A 22,374-nucleotide genomic window follows, 5' to 3' on the forward strand; every position below is an offset into this window, starting at 1 on the left:
ACTCCTAATATTCTGAGAATTTTGAGGATAAGAGTTCGTTATATTTGATTTTTAGTAAGAAATTAATAATATTTTCTTTTTGCAGTAAGCTGTGTATAAAAAAATAAAATCCACTAAAACAGAATTTTGTGTTTACAAATATTTATTTTTATTTTTAAAAAACATGAGTTGCAGAAAATAAATAAAATGAAAGAGAATGAATAAAGATGAGTGAATAAAAAGAATGAAATAGAAAGAAAAGAATGACTAAGATACAGTTATATGAAAAATAAGTAATTGTTAGAATAAAAACTTCGCGAAATCATTGTTACTAACTTACAGATATCAGTCAGAACAGTACTCTCTGGATATATACTCTGGAACAGTACTCTCTGCTCTTAGGTATTCATAACTTATACATAATTTCCCATTAAGTAGTGAAAAAGTAATTAATGAATGTGATTGTTAACACTTTAAGTAGTTTGGAAAAGTTATGTGAATAATTTATTATCTAGCTGTTATTTATTTCCTACATGATTAAATAATGTTGTTGACAAGTAATATTAATAAAACATTCGTAATAAATATATATATCAAATAAACAAAGCATTATCTAATTCTTATTATAGCTTCCTTACAAATATGTATGATAATATTGTAAAATTGTGCGAAAGTTATATTTTTAATAATTTATAGTTTATAATAGATGACATTAAAAATCTAAATGAAATAAGGGATTTGTTTTTAAATTAATTTTATACTAGAAAATATGATAATGTGCCGTTTAAATCATTGCTCATGAATCTACATGAAGAATATTTTAACTTTGACTCTGGTCGCGCTAAAATCACCATGGTTTAGTTGATAAAATTCAAATTCTACATATAACTATTTATCACATGGTGCAATTTGGAGAAATTAATCCTTTTTAGCACCATCTCTATCGCTATCATAGTCAGATGAAAAACTTCTGTAGTTTCCATGAGAATATTCTTCAGCATATTGTTGATCATTAGGATCTTCCTTAGGATTATCCTTGCGGTAATATGCATAGCTCTTTTTCATCATCTTTGGTTCTTTCTTATCTGCATATTTATCTTCTGATGGAAAAGCTTTTTTGCTTTCATAGCCCCGAGACCTATCATCATTTACACTTTTTTCTGGATGGTTGTAATGGTGATGATGTTCATATGTTTTGGGTTGATCATCATAAGCAGATTCATGATTCGCAGGATTTTGCTGAGGATATTCATAACGATAGCTATGTCGATTCGCTCTTGGAGGATCATTGCTATACTGAGCAGGTTCGAACTTCGGTGCTGAATCCACGCTAAATCCAGATTCAGGATGGTTTCGATCGTAAGATTCCACTTGGATGGTAGGTTTGACATTCTTGATGGCATCTGGAGCTTGAAGTTTGAATCTGTCTTGATAACCTCTAAAGGATGATAAGGGGTTGTTAAATCTTCCAAAACTTTTAAAGTGGGAATCTAACATTTTATCAATATAGTCAGGAGCTAGGGGATCTCTTGCTTTTGCACTTGGGAGATCTAGTTCAACTGGTCGTGTATTCTCGTAGTTTGACTTTGCCGCCTCAAAGCTTGCAAATGGTCGCGAATCTAATCTGGCACCCAATTGCGCAATCGGTTGCATTTCTGGAATATTTGCATCTGGACCATGGATATTAGGAGATTCACATTCTTTCGTGATTATGACACTTTTAGCATTTGATCCGTGCTTTTTGGCATCTTCTGGGTCAATGATCTTCTTGACAACAGTTCTGCAACCTTTATCATCAAGTTTTTCTTCTCTGCGTTCTGGTTCGTCTCTCCAATATTTTTTTCCTGTCAGTGAAATTTGCTATCAGAATGTTTCACAAAAGTATTTTGATGCATATTTATTCTAGAAATAGTCAACATTAACAAAAATATAGGGTTTAGGAAGGTTCATTTTTTGTAAATTATTCTAACTATTTTAATCATGTTTTTTTTATCTAACAATGTAAATAAAGTTATAATACCATTTAAGTACTCATGATTTAATATCACTACACAGTATTATATGCCTGTTACCCTAATGTTATAGTTGAAAAACTTCATCTTAACGTTACAAATAACTCTGAAGTTAGAAAAAAATAGTTCTTTGAATGTATGTCCTCTTAATTTTGAAGTTAAGGCCTCAGAATATATATTTCGAATATATATAAAAAATTTAATTTAAAATGTTAATAAAAGAAGTTCAGTCGGTGATAGTGGAATATTATTTAGTATTTAATAACACATTTTTGACGTAAAACTTAATCCTGCTGAAATAAATACTTTTTTAATTGTATTCATTTTTGCGAAGTTGTTAATGTGAGATTAGAGTTAATGTGAAATTAGATTTTTATAATTTGGAAGAAAAATATTAGTTTTTAAAAATATTAGCTTCTTTAAAGGCTGTTATTATTATGTTGTGAAGATCAATTCATTTAATTAGGAGAATTTCGACGATTTTTCTTCATTGTAACAGCACTATATTCATACTGAGCTCTGCAATTCTACATACAACATCTAAATTCATTTAGCATCCTATTGTACGGGAATAGAGAGGTCTTTTTGAAGAAAGTTGCTTGCATGAAAAAAAATATTTTACTATATTTTAAGAATAACTATTGGAAATAGATCGCATTATTTTGTAGGTTATTTTCATGGAATTAATTCTATTTAAATATCATATTGCATTTAAATCAACAGGTATCAAACTTAGTTTATTGACCAACTGTATAGGATTAGTAAATTCATAGAGTTTGTTTAAGAGGAATTAAAATAGCAATATTATCATAAGGGGATAATTTACCAAGTATCGGAGAAGAAATTTTTAAACAATATGAAATTAAATATTGCAAAAATTATAATTTTAATAGAGTGTTGGAACTCATTTTGAACTAATTATTGAATTTAGTGCAGAACGCTAAAGCTATATTAAAAAGTTCAGAAATACAACAGTTGTTTTTGAATTAAACCTTCCAGCTCTCTATATAACCTGTTTCATCGATTCGTCATGACGAATAAAGGAAAGGTTTATAGTGCAAAGAATATTTTTTTTGTGCTCTATATGGGGAACCTGCTCTACTATATAATAATTTTGAAAGAAGGCGTAATTAGGCTTCTGGCAAAATTTACATTATTTGTCAAAGATATACGGGTTAAACTGACTGATAATGTACTCCAACTTGGTTAAGTAAGTAGGGCAGTATAGAATAGGGTAAGTAGCTAAGGTAGGTAAGATATGTGTGGTTATGTATAAGTATAAATATGTATAGGCTAGGCTAGGTATTGATATAGACTAAGGTGTGTGGTTAGAGATGTTCTAGAAGTATTTTACCTTTTAATTTAACTTCAGTAGGATCCTTAGAGTAACTATCATAATCAAATCTAGGTCTATAAGAAGGTGATTCAGCACTCGAAGCAACATCTAGTATTGAAAAACGTCTTTCAGGTGCTGGTCTTTGATCCATAATTTGTTCAACGAGAGATTCGTAAAGTTTCTTTGCTTGGTTTGAGCCTTGTGAATCTAAATCAGACACGCTGAACAAAGAAGGGAATTCCTCGTCGAATTTGAAAGCACTCTCGTATCGAAATTTGGGTAAATAGGATCTTTTGAACAATGAGGACTTGAATTCGTCCTCAAAAGAAGAGCGGAATCTGTCATCCTCGTTGTCCAGTTGATACTGCTCCCTTGCTTCAATTTCTTTTCTGGCAGAAAATTTGGGCTTTCGCTGTATGATATAAGCTTCTTCGTTTGGGTCATTTCTGTTCTTTGGTAGGAGGATGATCTTTGATCTAGGGGCAGTCAAAACTCGCTCATCGTTTTCCACCATAGCCTCGAGTTCTTTCAAGGACATAGATTGTATGACTTTGTCTTCCAAGCGAGCTTTGACATCGTCGTCGACTGGTACTTGACACTCATATTGTTGAACTAAAACAGTTAAAGCAAACGCCAACACCTGAAAAATGAAGAAAAAAATAAATATATTTTCTATTTAAAAGGTGTTAGTGCATTCGTCTAAAATAACAGGCGAGTGTCGTTATTCAAAATTTATCTTAAATTCTAATAATTTTATTAGCTATCGAAGTTTTTGGAAATGTTTACTTGAAAAAGTTGCTGTGAATATTATAATTTATTGCAAATTTTAAATTACATAAGAATGCTATTTTGTATTGTTTTCGTGATTTTTTTTATTTAAATACAGCATTTGTTTCATTGAGTATGTGGGTATTACAAAAATACAGACTGCATTTACTATTCATAATAGACGTAACAATTAAAATCAGAAATGAACTACTTGTTCAAATTTTTATTAAATTACATCATATAAAAATACAATTTAATGTTTACCTTTTTAATGTATGAGTATTTAATAATTGAATTTAAAAAAAAAGCATCAAACCATGAGACCCTTTTTTTATAATAATGAAAATTTATTTTGGATATGTTGTTACTAGAAACTATTAAATATCATCATAATTGAACTTTATGCATTTATTTCCTTATAAAATTCAAACATAAAGTTAAAAATAAGTTAATGATTAAAAAAAACTTACACGTGAGTGAATTAAATTTAAATCATTACACAAAATACTGTAAAATTTAAGCGATATTGTAACAAACGCAAAAGAAATACTCTATGCACAGGTAAGCCTAATGTAACCACAGAAAGAGCGCTGAATTTGTATCTTTCATTTGGAAACAAAATTGGATTAAATTTAAATTATTCATGAAATTAAAATATTATGCTACGCTGCAATGTTCAAACGAATGGAGTTCAAAAGTTATGTCACAAGGTGACGATAATACAATCCAGTTTTTGTCACTTTTTCATCACGTTGGCAATAAATAGTAGTGGAAAAATATTAGGAAATATTTTTGAACTTAAATGCGTGGAAGAAACAAAAATAAATCAAAATGGAAATGATTGGAATGTGAAGATTTTACTTGCAATATTAATTTTAAAACTTATATTTTACGTTTGGAGTTACATTCGTTTTTTTTCTTCATTCAAACAAATAATAAATACAACTGATTCCTTTAATTGTTTAACGTATGCCATATTAATGATTTAAGCATAGTAGCGTTTACGAAAATAAAATATGGGACCATACGTTGGTGAGTCTTATATTATTAATTTTGTGTCATGAGTGTCACACTCTTAATTTTTACTTATTTATTGACAAACACACATAAAGTCATATGCAACAAAATTGCCCTCAATTTTAAATTTTGGTGTCTACCATGCGTCAGTTGGAAGCAGTGATCATTTACATGAAATTACTCGAAAGTAAGAAAAGATTTTCGAATCTAAATTCAATTTATTTGGCAAAAAAATGAGAAAAAAAAAGAAAATTTAAATGCATTTTTATGATTGATTAATCCGGTATATTTTTACAGAAAAAAGAAATATGGGTGCATATTTTAACTCTATTGTGTGTATTCATTATTTTAATAACTTAGGACGTATAAGTTTGTAATCCGAATAATAACGAAGTGTCATGTAATTTCTGACTATGTAAGAACATGGGCGAACATGAATTATAGGCTAGTATCTAGTGGGCGAGAGAAGATGTCCGAAAGAAACTGCGAAATCTATTTCCGTAGTTCGGCGAGTAATCGAGAGCTGTTAAAGCTAAATTTTAAATTTTAGCTTTAATTTAGATAAATTTAAATTTCCCAATTATAGCTAAATTTTAAGTTTCATTTTGCTTTATAAAATATGTGAAAAATTTTAAATATATATTTAATACGAACATTAATTGCAAATAACTATTTAAAAATAGTTATGAGACTTACATTACGTAGTTCATATTACTCTATTTTTTCATTAAGAAATGTAAAATTTAATACATATTTATTTTTTGCTTAATCTGAAAAGAAGAACACGATATCTATCTTGATATTTAAATATCTTGAATGAAATTTTTTTCAATGTCGATATTACATATTAGATGCTGTTTCGTATTATTTATTGCAAGTTAAAAAAGCATTCTGATTTCTGCAGAAAAAAAAAATGATCCAATTTTTTATTTTAAAAATATATACATTTAACATGACCGATGACCATAAAAAACATAGATTATATAACATACGAAACAAGCAATTATTTCAAGATGCCACAAAATTTCAAATGAATAAATTTGAAAAAAAATGAAGAAATAATGGCTTGTTTTTTTACCGTAATAGCTTCCATCATTTTTACAAATAATATTGTCAATTCATTTCACGCTTGGAAACTCAGGAAACTAATGACCGCGAAATGACCGGATAGTATTTGTAATGTCCCGCCTAGCTTGTTGTTCACATTATGTCGAAGCACTTAGCGTGCCGAGGTAACAAAATAAAAACATACATAATACTTCAAAAAAGACGTGAATTGAAAATCTGGAAAATACGTTAGCGTGACCTCAATGAGTAATAAATATGTCTTTCACGCATAACCTAAACGGTAGTGTTCCAACGTTTGTAAGAATGAATCGGAAGTGTGATGGCCTGATTTAAATGTTCACCCACCACTCTGATGTGGATGTGGCGCAATTTAGGCGCTGTTTTGAGTGTCTCATGTATGTTTATTCTGTTGTTCTTGGATAAATTATGGACGCGATTGACACGAACAAGGACGCACTCTATTCAGTAATGATTGCCGATTAGTATTTTGAAATTCATTGAATGAAGTTTCGAAAATTTACACCAACAGTAATTTGTTAAAACGAAAAGAGAAGTTGTTATCGCGAGACTAATCTGATGAACTTATTTAATTATACATTTTTTTTCTAGCTGAGTGCATTATAATTGGAATTATTAGTGTTAGTATAAGTATACCACTAGATTAAAACCTTGTAATTCAAAACTTCCAAAGAAAATTCAACAATTTTCGTTGACACTTATTTATATAAAAATAAAAGGTTTATGCACAACATATAATTTACTTTAATAGCTAACCCTATTGCGAAAAATACTTTACTCTAGTTTGTTACTGGCTCATTTTGGTTATAACAACACTGAGATTGGGTATAGTGACTTTGAAACGCTGCGTTTAAAAATGGGTTTAAGACTGAAGGTTAGAGCGTGACACTATGCTTAATTTATTGAACAAATTTAACAGTTTTAAATCATTTTGACTTAGATAATAATATTTAAAATATTAGAGATTACTTACACAGAAATTAATTTTGGTGTATGGTTACAGTATTTTTTGTGTTGAGGTAGAGTAAATGCATTTTAAAATACAGAACTGTAGTTGTATGCAAAAGTCTTATGAAATTTTCAAAAAAAAAATTGTTTGAAATAACTAAAGTGAATATATTACTAAAAGTGTGCTTGTTTTTTAAATGAAATCTTTTTGCAATAAAGCCATTGTATTGATTTTAACTTGCATTAAATTTATGCAGTCAGTGAACAAAAAATACAAAAATGAAAGAATAAATAAATAAAACTACAACAATGAAAAAGTAAATAAAAAGTGTGACTATACATGCACTGCAAAAAATTTTAGTTTACCTCTGTACCCAAAAATGGTGGCAACTATGCATCAAAATTTTTTACAGTGTAGGTTTGAAATTTGCCTCTTAAGTTTGAAATAAGCTTGTTTTTCGAATAATACAAATTGATTTTAAAAATTCTGCTTTTAATGGGTTTTAGTATTTTCTTTTTATAATTTTTTATAATATTCATATAAGTATTTATAATTGATTATTTAATTGAAGATTAAAAAACATGTATGCGAAATTCCCACAAATCAACGTCAATGTCAAGTATTATAGCAATTGAAATAATTTGTAAATTTTGTTATTGCTTTATTTTTTAATTATTTTTTATAATTTATTTTGTAGCTCCTTTGTTGTCATACCAGAATATTTCTACGTAATTGGTAAATACTGTTTATTTTAACTCTACTAAAAATATTTCTTTTAATTTATAATTTTGTTTATAACCGAACGTTTATTTGAAGACTGTCTATTTTTAGAATTTGTCACAAATTTTCAGAAAAAAAGTTAACATAATGTTCCAGTTTGGGTGATGGATTCAAACTATAAGAAATCAGGAAAGTACTAGCATTAAAAAAATATAGTAATAGTTAGCACTTGTGCATACATTTATGAGATGCTCTTTATGCATGATTGAACTTGTAGACAAATGAATTTCCTTTGGTTCTTATCACATGTTTAGCATTTTCCTACTTAAAAGTTAAGTTATAAGTTATGGTTCAGATATTTTTCGTTTCCTTAAACATTTTAAACATTTAGTAGTTGTTGAAGCTCATTCAAGAGAAAAAATACGGAATACTTGTCAAGAATCGTGATTTGATAGTTAATTATAGAAACTTAAAAAAATACATACAGAAAAATCCGCTATAAGAATATAGAAATTAACGAATAGAATTTTTTAATTTGAATGAAGTATTTGCTCTTATTCTGACTTTGGCATAATATTTATAGGAACAATTGTTATTTAACATGATGCTTAAATAGAAATGCATGAATTTTACAGTAAAATTATAAATAAAAACAAAAAAAAAAATGCTTTAGTAAATGAAATATTTATTTCAAAACTAAACACCTTCATAGAGATTTTACAAAGCATTTATAGTTCTAAAGGAGACATTTAGCTATTTATAAAAAGTTAAATAGTAATTTGAAAGATAAAAAAATATCTTCAGGTTGAATTAATATTTTTAATATTTATGCACAAATATTTTATTTTATAACCATTGCTGTACAGTCGATCCAATATTGGGCTTACGACTACTAATGTTCAACTCTGTAGCCTTGTTATTTTGAACCCAATCCAGATGACAAAGGAAATATTGAATGAAGCATTGGAAGAAACTTGCCTAGGACTTTTTTATGATGGAACTAACCCGCATTTGCGTTAGATAGAGAGAAAAACCATTAAATCATCCCACGGTCAGCCTGATGGTAAGGGGACTCTAATCCATGATCCATCTACCACTGAGGATATTTTACATCAGCACTGTGGGTGATGAGGTCTGGGTGTGGAATTCGTATAGACCAGTCAAGTGAACACAAGGAAAGTGAACTCAAACAAAAATGTTTTGGTAATTGTATCAACTAAAATTTTAATTTAAGGGATTAGGGATTATTAATTTTAAGGGATTATTAATTTACTAGTCGGCTGCGCCCCCTGCTCGCTAACCCTCGCCAACCCCCGAAAATTGCTACGCAATCTTATATGGTTTGCTTCGCAAACCAAGCTCGTTTCGCTCGCTACTAATTTAGGTACATTGCAAATGCACAAAATTCTAAGACTTCAAAACAATCATTCAAATCCATATAATTTTTTTTTAAAAAAAACAAACTACATCTTTTTAGTAAATACTAAATCATTAAAATAAATTCAAATAAATGGCATGTAATTCGTTAAACCTATTAGAAATGTGCTGTAGTATAATTCGTGATATAAATCGAAAATCGTCAAATAAATTCGTAATATTTAAATTCGTGAAAAAAAGCGCTTTCGGCAAAATACTAAAATAGAGATCTATCCACAAAGACTACTCACTTCTGCCTAGCTTAATAGTATGAGATTGCCGAGGCTGATGCTCTCTGATTATTTCAGTTTCCGTTTTTAAAAGCGCTATATGTTGAGCCACCTCAGCTAGATTTGGCATGTGACATTTTTAGCGGCCATCATTGGTCGATTTTCTAGCGTTGCCATTCGGGGAGTTGTAATGAGGCTTTTTTTGTAGCCGTGTAAGAGAAATAGTAACGTAAGCAAAGCAAAGCAAACGTTGCCACCGGCGGAAAAGAAATACAGCCAAAATTTGGGAGCCACTTAAGAGAATTATATATATTAGATATTGATAAATCAAAACTTTACTGTAATAAATATAAAGATGAAGAGCTTTTGAATTATGACCCATTTTTTAGTTGACTGCATAACGAAATATTTCCAACTTTATGTGATGGCAGTCATTATAAGTATTGAGGTATGATGTGTTTTGAGAATCGCATGGGTGACCATGCTGATGACCGTGATCACATTAATCTTCTTCTCAAGTAACCAGAAGATTAGCAAAATGTCATTTTTATTTCTACAATTGATTTTCCACCAAGTAATTGCTTTTAAAGTAGGTAATTAAAGTATTTGTATGACATTATTTTGCTCGTTGAATCATGTCACGCTTGTATGGTTCGATAATGGATAGTTAAAATAGTTAGAAAACTAGAAATCATGTTATCTTGAGCATGTCTAATGATGTGTTAAACAAAGTTATTAAATTTTTTTTAAAATTTCAACAAATGATATAAAATTGACTAGATAACTCTTACTTTAACTGAAAAATTTTATGCCTGATTAAAAGAATCGGGCATTGACCGTTAAATTATTTATGATTTTGCATTTTTTTATGAAACATTTACATATACCAAAGAAATTCTTTGCATGATTTTTTAAGCGAGACCTAAATAATATCCCCAAAGACTTAACGTATTTTTAACGGATAATAAGCGGTTCATTGAAATATCATAAAAATAACGAAAACTAGAGTGACATTCTACAAAAAAGGAGAAAAAAAAGTATTTTTTTAATTGAGCGTTCAACAAAAGAACGTATTTGTTTAAACAATAGCATTACCTATAAATTACCTATATAATTAAAAAGAAAATAAGTGAAATGTAAAAATGGTCAGCCACATTTATCTATTATCAATACTAGAGATAATTTCATAGCCTACTTGGTGTACTGAAGAAAAAAGTATAGTCAAAACTACCAGAATATTCTTAAATTTGCCGTCTTGTTGGCTTTATGGTAATTCAAAAATCTGGGTAATTTTTCCGAAACTCTTTGGTAATGATATCGACTAAATTAACCATAAAATATAGTGCTAAAATATGATAAAGTGTAAAGTTAGTGATTTTATCATGATTACATAGGGCATGACATAAAAACTATTTATTAGGGCAAAATTTATTTTTTAGCTTTTAATAAATGTTTGGTAATAAGGATTACAATTTTGAGAACCACAATTTCAGGTAAACCGTAGCAATGTCTACGCAAAAATTACCAAATGAATGGCTTATAAATACTGTATTTTTTTGGTTTAATTACAAAAATTATGGTTTCTTCAACCAGAAATGCATACATTTCGATAATTTCAGCAGAACTCTTTTCTCTCTGTGTGATTGGATATTCAAGAAGTATTTTTAATTGTTCAACATAATTAGTTCCTCGTGAACGGAGAAAACAAAATCTGGTAAAATGACATTTCTGGTGAAAGAAACAACGATTCTGATAATAAAAACAAAATATATAGTATTTGGACAATTCCATGAAAGTGTCAACTTTCAAGCGAAATTTTTTTTATGAATTGCATATTTTGATTTTAAAAATATGTTCAGAAATAGCCAAAGTTCATGTTTCATTTTTGATAATTTTAAGTTTTTTGAATCTAGCAGTATTCTGAAGTAATCACATGGCGGACAAGTGAATTGTTCACATTTGTGCTGAAATTGTTTTCTTGAAAAACACTTATAAAGTAAAATAAATGCATCTTTCTTTTGCAATATTTTGATAAAATTATGCATATAGTACAAAATTTAAACATTTAAAACATAGTCTTTAAGTCATTTTAAGTTTAATATATAAAATAAAAGTAACTTTTTTTGTGTCATTCCATCACATGTTTTAGTATTTTTTTTAAACAACAATTAAATTTCAAAATGAAAATGTATATATTTTGGAATATAAAGTAGATATGGCATAAGAATCAATGAGAGATTATAAAATTTTATGCATTTGATTATTAACTTCCAATAATTAATGTGACGGAATGACACATCCTCGGCGATAGAATGACAAAACGAGTCCTTGAAAAGCCTATTCAAAAATTAGAGAATTACTTATTTTTCAATTAACCTAATGGCTAAAACAACTGTTGAAAGACAGATAGAATATTGAAAAGGAACAAGATCCCCATAATACGATGGAAAAAAAAAAGCCAGAGACAGAAAAGCAGATAAGAAGGCTTCCGCCACAAAAGCTGAACTTAAAAGCTTAGATGTTGTGCAGAGATTGTGTAAACAAAGAAAAAATCTAATTCTACCAACCTCTTCACATACAAATAATTTAAATTCCCCCAACAAATCTTGGTAAAGCCGTAAAAAAAGTTGTACACTCACTTCAAAATCAACAATAAAGTTAACAAAATTAATTCAGTCTTAATGAGAGAAGTATTTAACATTCAACTCAAAAGAAACTAAATTAAGTGAATGTCGATAAGCTGTTTATTTTGGTTAAACAATTTAACTGTCAAGATGATATTAGTTACAAGCCCCCAGGTGGTATGAAGGATTCAGTCATAATACAAACTCTGACAGAGTAACGAAGAGTGCACTAAAAGAGGCTTTTCATTTGTTTAAAGAAGCAGATAATGATGTTTTATTAATACCTCACAACACATGCACCCATAAATACCACGTAAATGTGAGGTTGTTTTAAAAGCCAAACAAGGAGTTGGATGCTTTAAAACGGCACCTAATATGCAAGAGAATTTTATGATTTCATAAAGTCGAAGCAACAAATTGTTGAAGTTTTGTTTTTGTCCAGCTATTCTATTTACCCCTTTCGCGCCGACTGTCACAAATACGTGCCAGTATAAAACCGTATCGATCAGGGCAAAAAGATAAAACTGGTAATCAAAGTAATTCTTCAGCAGTTTATTTGTGGGCGGAGTTATAATTGTTTGATTTATTTAGTTCATCATTACTTTGTTCAAAATAAAACTATTTAGTTATACCTTGAATTAACATTGATAATATATGTGATTAAACTAACAATAATTAAACTCAAGGCAAAGTGAGTCTGTGAACTTAGCAACGCCTGCATTTAAGCTATCGTTTTTTATTTATTTACATCTTGATTCTGATTTTGTACGAATGCTTTCGTGAATCACCCGTCCCCAAGGGGTTAAGAGAAGGCAAAAGAGAATGACTTCAGCTGGTCACTTGTTACAGCAGCATTGCCAGAGACAAGAGACGTGCACTAGGCGTTCATGTAGTTGAGAAGTGAATCATCAAACTTAGAATGTTTTCTAATTTTAACCATAACCAAGTATATGATTTGAAAGAAGGCCACTGTTTTGAAGAGGAAAACATGACTGAGGAGACTCTTTAATCACTGTCCCATATTTCAGAAAAGGAACATTTATATATGGCTCAAATTACTTTGATAGACCATTTAGATGTTAAAGTACTAAAAAGAAGACGGGACAAAAATTGATTTATGCATAAATTTTCTGAGAAAGTTAGATAAGAGTTAGATATAAAACCTCTTCAGAGACTAGCTAATTTTCAAATTGTTGAAATTTTTACTAATTCTGTTTATCGGTTACATACACATTAATCCTGTTTATCTGTTACATTCTTTTTATCATTTACATATTAATAAAACATTTTTTAAATGAAAAATTTCTTCCACTAAACTTTTTGTCATTCTGTCACGGTCATTCCGTCACAGCAAATAGATGCTAATAACTGCTAGCCAACCTGAGGTTAATTTTCCAAATTCAGATTTTACATTGCTTACACATTATACTAAAAGTAAAAAACAGTTCAGAAAAATAATAGCTGCAAAATTCACAGAAACTACCAGTTTTAAGCAGCATGCCAGAAGCTTGGTTGCCAAAATGTCATTCCGACACACAAATAAAAAGATCGTAAAATTAAAAATAAAAAAGATAGAAAATCCTTTTTTTTTAGTTTATGAATCGCATTATGCCAATAATAATGATATGCTTGAGAAAAAACAATGTTTACTTTAAATTAGAAAACTTAAATGAAATGTTATTTTTCAAGTCAAAATGTCATGGTAGTGGTTTACCGGAAATAATGGTTTTCAAAATTATAGTCTTTATTACTAAAAATTTAGGAAGAAATACATCACTGAAAAATAAATTAACCGAAAAAATGGTTTTTATGCAATGCTCTAAGTTATAATGATAAAATTGCCGAATTTTGCCACATGTATTATGAAACCATATTTCATTGTTATTTTTACCAAAATTATTACCAAAATGGTATGGTAAAAATCATCGGTGTTTCCATAAATTCAGAAAGAAGGTAATTTTTCCATATTCTGGTAATTCTGAACATACTTTTCTTCTTAGTGCATATCACAAATAAACTATACAGGTTCATGCGTGTCAAGTAGACTCTTACTCTAAAGAGAAAAAAAAAACTTAAGATGCTTTTAAAATTTCTGCAAAATTAAATAAACTATAAGTGAAATATAAAAATTTAAAATTTTTTTTATTGTTACAAAATGTAAAACATTGTTACAAATGTAAAGTACCAAAAAAAAACTGTTGTTTTCTCTCTTAAGTTCATCTTGTATGACGGATAAACATACGGATAAACGGATGACGGATAAGCATACAAGTTTGCAATACTTATTTGTGAATTTATTATAAAATTTCAACAATAGCAATTAGGCATTGATGTATTAGATTAAACAAAATAGCAAAATAGAAAATATGCACATAATATTAATGCATATAAATAATAAGAATTTATGAATAGAAGAAAAAATATTACAAAAATAAAGTGATATACCGTCCAAATACAATTTATCTGTATTTATTAGAAAATGACAAAGCCCACGTATGTATTAACACGGATTATATACTATTCTTAAAATTTCCCAATGTTCTTAGATTTTAAAAAGTAATAAATCCCATTTACGGCGAACTTCCAGAGGAGTCTGATTTTCCTTAATGGTTTCAAAATTTTCTATTAAGAAAAAAAAATAATTTGAATTTAATTATAAAACGTAAAGCATTATATAATCAAGCTAACATAGTGAGAGTTTTCATTCAGATCCAAAATAGAATCGAACATCAATTAAACAATATAATTTATTTTGAAATTTTACGATCGAGAACTAATTTGCACACCATAAGTGTAATTAAGTAATTTTTAAACTGGAACTCACACAGAAACATTTAATGCGCCTAATTTTTCAACCTCCTCTAAATGCTTTTTAGTCCAATTCATCAATCAAATAGGGCAATTACATTTGTTAACTCGCATGAGTGAATTTAGTGGAAGATTCATTCCAACAAGGAGTGTTTTTTGATAAGAAAATTCCATTTCCTTAAGAGCATTTTTAAAGTTTTGTGGTAGATATACATTTATAATTCCTTTTTAAAAAATGGAGTATGAATGCGTTTTTGAAAAAGTAATTTTCGAAGCAATGAAGGATTATTTTATTAAATTGTTCAATTATTTTTCAATTACAGTAAATGATTTTGAAATGATTACATCAGTACTTTAATTTTAATTATCAGCAGAGAATATATGTTCAACTTTTGGCACATGAAAAAAATTTCGTATTTCCTTATAAAATTTTTCAGAATTCTATTATTTACTTTAAATTTAATATCTTTAGAACTTCAGGTCAAAAGTTTTTTCTTCCTTCATACAAGCACGTGATTGCAAAAAATTATAATTTTACTGCAATTAGATTTTCCTTCACATTGAAAAATCCGCAACGTAATAAAAAAACTAATTCGAATTTAAACGCATTACTGTGCATGTTTGTTTACACTGGGAAAAAAAGTAATGACAGACACACCAGAATATGGAAAAATTTATAACGTTTCTGGCTCTATGGACAAACCAAAAAGCCCGGTACTTTTAACCGGAACGCGCTTGATAATTCATTTTAGTGAAATTAACAATAAAATATTGAATGATAATATGCTGTATTAGAGCATGACATAAAAAATATTTACTCAGTAAAATTTACTTTTCAGTTTTGTATTTTGTTCTAAATGTGTGGTAATAAATACTACTGTTTCGAAAACCAGAAATTACGGTAAACCGTCACCATCCGAACGGAAAAAAATACCGAAAAAATGGTTTAAATACCACATATTTAGGTTTTATTTATCAGTGTTTTTTTTTTTACCAGAAATGTTACAAATATACATTACGGTAATTTTACGGCCATATAATGCTCTAAATTTATTCTAAATATAATTCTTTATAAAGTAAAGCCGGGAAGAATTGTGTACAGAGAAGTTAGATAGGAAAGAGTGTACTACATTCTCTATATTTTCAAGTGAAACAGCTGTACTCAAGTTGGTGTACTTGACCGAGCAAGTTAATTGTTACGAACGTCAAGGATAAACAATAAAAATGGTTTATTTTTGCAAGGTAAGTATTACATAGACCTCCAATTTTCTATAGAATGTCTGCAAAATTATATTGCTTAAAATTAAATGATTTCTTATAAGCAATAAACCTTGGATACCGGTGGTTACATCAAGGATTCCTTAAGGAATATGCCAATTTCAAATGGAAGATCTTGCAATTACTCCGACAAAAATCAAATAGTTTGCACATTTTACCTCTTAGAAGAGATGGGACATTCTTTCCTTACTACACTAAGTAAAAGGTATGACCGAACTTACTTGAATATGCAAAAGTTTACCTTGTTTCTGGATCTATAGGCCATCAAAAAGTACAATAGTTTCAACTGTAGTGATTTGATAAGCATTTGAAGAAAATCTTTTCGGTTAAATTTAATTTTTTCAAAACCAGAAATGTTTTCAGAGGTTCGGAGGGGAGAATCGTAATAGAACAAAGAATTGAAGAGCACAGAGAACAGAGAAGATCGTAAGAGAGTAGACCCATAGAGCTGAGTTAAAAACAATAAAAAGTTTTCTTTAAAAGTCAATAAAACCATTTAAATTCTTACTTTAACTAATCCATATTACATTTTAACTCCACCTACTTTGGATCAAGCAATGTTTTATAAGCAATAAATTGTTCAAGAAATTAGTTTAGGGAATTTAAAATAAAAATATTTTACTAAATAATAACAAAATAAATAAAAACGATAATTTTCAGTAACGATTAGCGGTAAAGTTTAATAAATAAAGACGGTAATTAAACGGTAACAAAATGTTCTAAACAAATTTCAGGTTGACAGTTACCATATGAACATTAAAATTACCAAATGAATGGCTTAAATATAATTAATTTTTATTAACTGGAATTACGTTTTTTTTCCTACTACAATACATTTCCATGCATTATGGTAAGACCAATAGTAACCGACCTACCCCCGAAGGAGTTTGCGGATAAAGGTTTCACCCGTTTGCACGTGACTAAACACTACCAAACTGCAGAAAAGTAAAAGTACTAAATTAAAAAGATTAAAACACATAGGAAAAATCCCAAAATCGAAAAAATAAAATAAAAATAAAACAGAATAAAAATTAAAAGTGCTTAAAACATCAGAGTGGATAAAATCAACCGACAATAAAAGTGTCAAAAATACAGGTAAAAACATATAAAAGTAAGGTCAGGTAAAACATCAAATGGTAAAATATGAAAAATCACATTAAAAATAAAAAAGACTAAAATAAGCCTAGTAGAATAAATAAAATAGTCGACTAAAAGTTCAAGTGTCTCCCTTTCAAGGCTAAGTGCCTCTAAGATTAAAAATGTTCTAAGGTAAACCAAAGTTTCACTGAGAGGATAACACTCAAAGATGACACCAGGTAAGACAGAGGGTGCTGAATTTGACCAAGAGCAAGAATTCATTTCGACTGTCCCATGTATAATGAAGATGCCAGTTCAAGGGGAGAATAAAGTCATGGAAACGGCAAGTGCCGAAGTAAAATACTAAAAGCAGAAATTTAAAACCAGAAAACCTAAAAGCCGAAAGTTTAAAAATAAAACCAGATGCATTATGGTAATTCTAACAGAATTTTTTCCTCTGGTAGCTTGAATTTTCAAGGTGTATTTCAGTCAATTTTTTTTCTCAGTTATTCACTTCTAGCTGGCAATATTTTTAATTGGCCATTACTAAGCATATTATTACTAAACAGTGATCGCATTCCAGCTAAAAGAGCAATTATTAAGCATTCATACAAAGGCCAACGGCTGACAAAATTTGCACTTTCATTCCAGCTACTTCCTATATCCTGCATCTTGTTCTAGCAATGACAATAATGAGCGGTAATTCCTACTGCTTCATAGGCAAACTTAAACAGTTAGGAGAAATTACTGAAACACACGAGATAGAAATAACTTGTGCCTTCAATTAGCCAATATTTATTGATTGATTTCCATTTTTTTCTTTCTTTAACCCTTTACCTTCAAGAGGTAACTCTCACTCATCACCGCCACTTATATAATATGCCCCGCACTCTAAATGTTAAAATGCAACTCAATATTCTTGTAAATATTAAGTGGTTACTAATATTTTTTTAACCGTCGAAAAACCCTGGAGCGCAAATATTTATATTCTAGACCAGCGGTTCTCAAATATTGCTTCGTGGAACCTTAGCGTTCCGTGGAAGAGTTAAAGGGATTCTGCGAATAAGCATAACCGGTGATGTATGAGTAAAACCAGCAATGAGTTTTGAAACCTCTGATTTTATTTAAATCAAACCTATAATTCATAATTTATTTAATCTTACGGTTGCTTTGGTGAAATTATTTCAAGTAAAATGTCAATGAAATAAAAATGGCATTATTTAAAGGATAAAAGATAAAATTTTTAAATGCAATATATCGAACAAATTATGAAAAAAAAAACTAAAATTTATAATAAATTCCATTAGTAATTCCTATCGTGGGTTCAAATCAAAATATCTAAATTCTTTAATAAAGAAATATGTTCCCTAATTACAAATTTTCAACGTTTATAGCAATTTTTTTGTGTTTTCTTCATCAAGTAAACCATAATTCAGCTTATTTAATCTAGTCTATGCATGTACACCAGAAACAAATTCATTACTAGACTGGATATAGCACAAGGATTGCAAATTTTGCAGTCAGAAATAAAACCAAATTTAAGATTATTAATGATAAAACGATGAAAAATGTTCATTCCTTAAATTAAATATTTTAAATATAGTCTTTTACAGGTTATATCGTTCACAATTACCTTAAACTTTATTTATAACGATGAGGTTGCTCCGGAAGAAGTGGGATTATTTAGGGTTCGGTAGCTGATAAAAATTGGGAACCGCTGTTCTGGCCCCTGGTAGTGATGACCAAGGGAGAATATTAGCAAATGAATAATCGAAATATAAGTGACTATCACAAGCAAAACTCTGTCATATTTAAGTATGAAACCCACGTTATTCAGGACAGTGAAAAAGAAATAAGCCCACGGAAGTTAGTTCTGTAAAAAAGATTTCATTGAATTATTGCTTTAAAAATTGCATTAAGACAGATTTTTTTCGTTCTACAACATGATTCGGGAAAAATAGAAAAAGCATCGCATTTTTTACAGTAATTTGATACGGAATTTTATACAATGCTCATGACTCTGTAAAAATGTAATTAATGCTATTAAAAACAAAAAGTGATCATTATTGGATCAATATTTTAGTGGAAAAATCTACTGTATGTGTTATATTTTGGATCATTATTTTAGTGAATAAAATCTATTTATTTATCTTTTGAATAATCTATTCGTTCATATCTCTATATAATCGGTCACATAGCCACAGTCCCACAATGAACCGCTGTTCGGAAGTTTTACCACATATAAACAACTTTCAATAACCTTCTTGAATGTACTGTTCTTGTATAGTTTTGTAGGTCGAAGCAATAAGAATGTAAATTATCGAAGCAATGAGGTAAGTTCGTGGAAAGAAATTATGTTTAAGAGTTAGATTTTGCTTCGTAACTAACACTGATTAAAGTTTTCTCGTTGCATTAAAAATTTAAATTTCGAATAAATTTTTGAAAAGGAGATTTTTATTTATAGATATATTTAAAAGCGTAATTTTTAGTATTGGGACATTTTGCTGCTGTGTTAATTAGAATGATTATATTTTATTTTGTAAAAGTATTATGGAACAACTAACCCAATCTTGAGTTTACGGCTACCTATGTTTAACTCCGCGGGATTGTAATTTTAAACCCAATCCAGAAGACAAGAATCCAGAACCCAAACCAGGGAATTTCTGGATTAAGCATTGGAAGAAATTTGCCTTCATGGGTACTATTTGATGGAAGTAACCTGCATTTACACAGAGAGGAAAACGATGAAAACCTCCGATGGTTAGCCTGTTGGCCAGGGGATTCTAACCTATGATCCGTCCACCTCTGAGTAAATATTACGTCAGCACGGTGTGAGCCGAGTGTGGAATTCGTACCGACAAGTCATAACTGGGATTCGAACCCAGTTCACCTCATTGAGAATCGAACGCTCCCACCCCAGAAACACCAAGCCTTAAATGATTATATTATTCATTATATGATTGATTATTTGATTATTTATTATTGAATAATTATATCCCGAGTATTAGAATTAAGGAACAATACTTAAGCAAGCCACATAAGAGCTTTCAGTTTAAATGAGTTTTCTGGCGATTATTTCGTATGTTTTGGGTTGCAATTTACATAATAGCTAAAAAAGTTTTTGGCGCAGAATCTTAAATTTCGTCTCCAGCTTTCTTTTGATATCCCATTAAATAATGATTAACTATTTTTTAATATGTATGTAATTTTTTTTTATTTGGACAGCTTTTGTTCAGTATGATTTTCATGTTTTTCGAAATATTGATATACTGTCAGTAAAAACTCCATAATATTCCTTATTTTGATTTATAGCTTAATTAGCAAAACTTAAACACGTCATCCAAGGATTGAAAATTCTTCATTATTTATGTAATTTCGACGTGTTTTCATCGAAATTATTAAGTGCACCATCTTGAGAGTTGACAATTTATTGAATCCTGTTTACCTCTTTAGTGATTAATGATACTCAGTCTCTTAATCATATTCCCCTTTTAGGTCCCAAATTATATTTTGAACTCTCAACTTTTACCTGGAGCCTAGATTTATATTTTAAATATCTTTGTAAATTAAGATTTTGTTATTTAAGATTTTGTTATTTTAGCTTTTCATTCTAACTTTTTGGATCCAACCTTTATTTGACTTAGTGATAGTTCATCTGATTCAACTTCAATTAATTTTATTGCCACTGTGGGATTTTTAAATTTCAAATCGCAGTACTATCTTTACATTCGTATTTATTTGCTATTGTTGTCATCCTGATGTTTTGTATTCTGTATCTTTTTCCGAATTAGCATCTTTCTTTGTGTTTATTTAAATATCCGATTTTTAGAATAAAAATTGTCCAAGCTGCTTTTAATCGAGAAATTTTTCATTTCAAGAAAAGTCTCAGCACTGTTAGGGGAAAAATAATGAATAAAAAATTTTGAAAACACCGATTTTTATTTATAAATAAAAAAATTATACGAAAATATTTGAACAAGAGAGAATTGTATTTGAAAAAGGAAAAATTTTCATTGAAAGTCAATAAAAGTAATTAAAAATATTTAATAAAAATAATAATGTATTAGATATTTCAACTAATCCATATCATATATTAAATTTAACTACTTTGATCAAGCAATATTTTATAAGGAAATTATTGTTGATAACATTTTACTGTTTATTGAAAAACTCATTTAGGAATTTAAAACTGAAATTAGAATTCTCTGAAACTGCGTAAGCAATAGAAAAGATTCGTAAAATAAATACAAATTTGTAATATGAAGTTCGCATCGATTTAAGTAGATGTAAAGCTACCACTTGAAAGCTTAATAGCATCAGTGAATCCCATTGTAGCATTTTTAAGCATCCAGAATACATGATTTTTTTTAAAATTTTGAATAGTTAAAAATAAAAATAAAATAAACGATTGCAATTTTGAAAAATTTCCAAAAAAATAGAGAAAATAGTTTATTATTTTTAGAAATGAACATCATTTAAAAATCCGTTGGATATTTAATTCTGAAATTTTTAAAGCTTAGAACATTTGGAATAGTTATAGATCATTTTAGAATAGTATATCAAAAAAGTTTTCATTTTTCTACAAAACGATATAAAATAATCAAAAAAAGTTACCAGCAATATCGGGCCTCTATCAAACATATTTCCGCGGTGTCGATGCTTCGGAAAATCCGATTATCTAAAATAAACTGATAAAAGAGAACGTAGAGCGGCTTAACAATTCGTTCCAACCTTTCCAAATGAAATGAATAAACTCATAGTTTGAAACGCCGACATAGTTAAAATTGTCCGTGCGCTCAACCTAGCGTGACGCAAGAAACGTCGAAAAAAAGAAAAAGAAAAAAAAAAACACCATGCAAAACATACAAAATTGAGTTCCAGTTCATGTCACTACAAGGATGTTTAAGAATCTTGAGCGTGGTATTACAGTTCGCTAATTTTTAATTTTGTAACAAATTGGTCGCTGGGAGCTTTTATTTACAGCAATTAGGCAGTTTTGAAAAGATGAACTTAATTGATGCTTTTAACTTCAAAAAAATCGTGTCTGGTCGTCGCTTTGGTGAAATGTCTGAAA

The 22,374-nt window shown here is 29.0% G+C and overlaps 1 protein-coding gene across 2 annotated transcripts; it reads right to left on the reverse strand.

Moving 5' to 3' along the window:
- Positions 1-124: 124 nt before the first annotated feature.
- Positions 125-22,058, reverse strand: LOC107453997 (uncharacterized). 2 transcript variants are annotated; one of them, XM_016071031.5, is made up of 3 exons: positions 21,915-22,058; positions 3,346-3,967; positions 125-1,823 (listed from the first exon to the last, which is right to left on the reverse strand). In XM_016071031.5, exons 1-3 carry the CDS (start codon positions 21,939-21,941, stop codon positions 898-900), a joined length of 1,575 nt encoding a protein of 524 aa, XP_015926517.3. In that variant the 5' UTR covers positions 21,942-22,058; the 3' UTR covers positions 125-897. The 2 variants fall into 2 exon arrangements, with proteins under 2 accessions (XP_015926517.3, XP_015926518.3); XM_016071032.5 differs by lacking the exon at positions 21,915-22,058 and adding an exon at positions 6,191-6,505.
- Positions 22,059-22,374: the final 316 nt, after the last annotated feature.

The sequence above is a fragment of the Parasteatoda tepidariorum genome, chromosome 6, assembly GCF_982258835.1.
Source record: "Parasteatoda tepidariorum strain Cologne lab strain chromosome 6, Ptep-v5.0, whole genome shotgun sequence".
Lineage (NCBI taxonomy): Eukaryota > Metazoa > Arthropoda > Arachnida > Araneae > Theridiidae > Parasteatoda > Parasteatoda tepidariorum.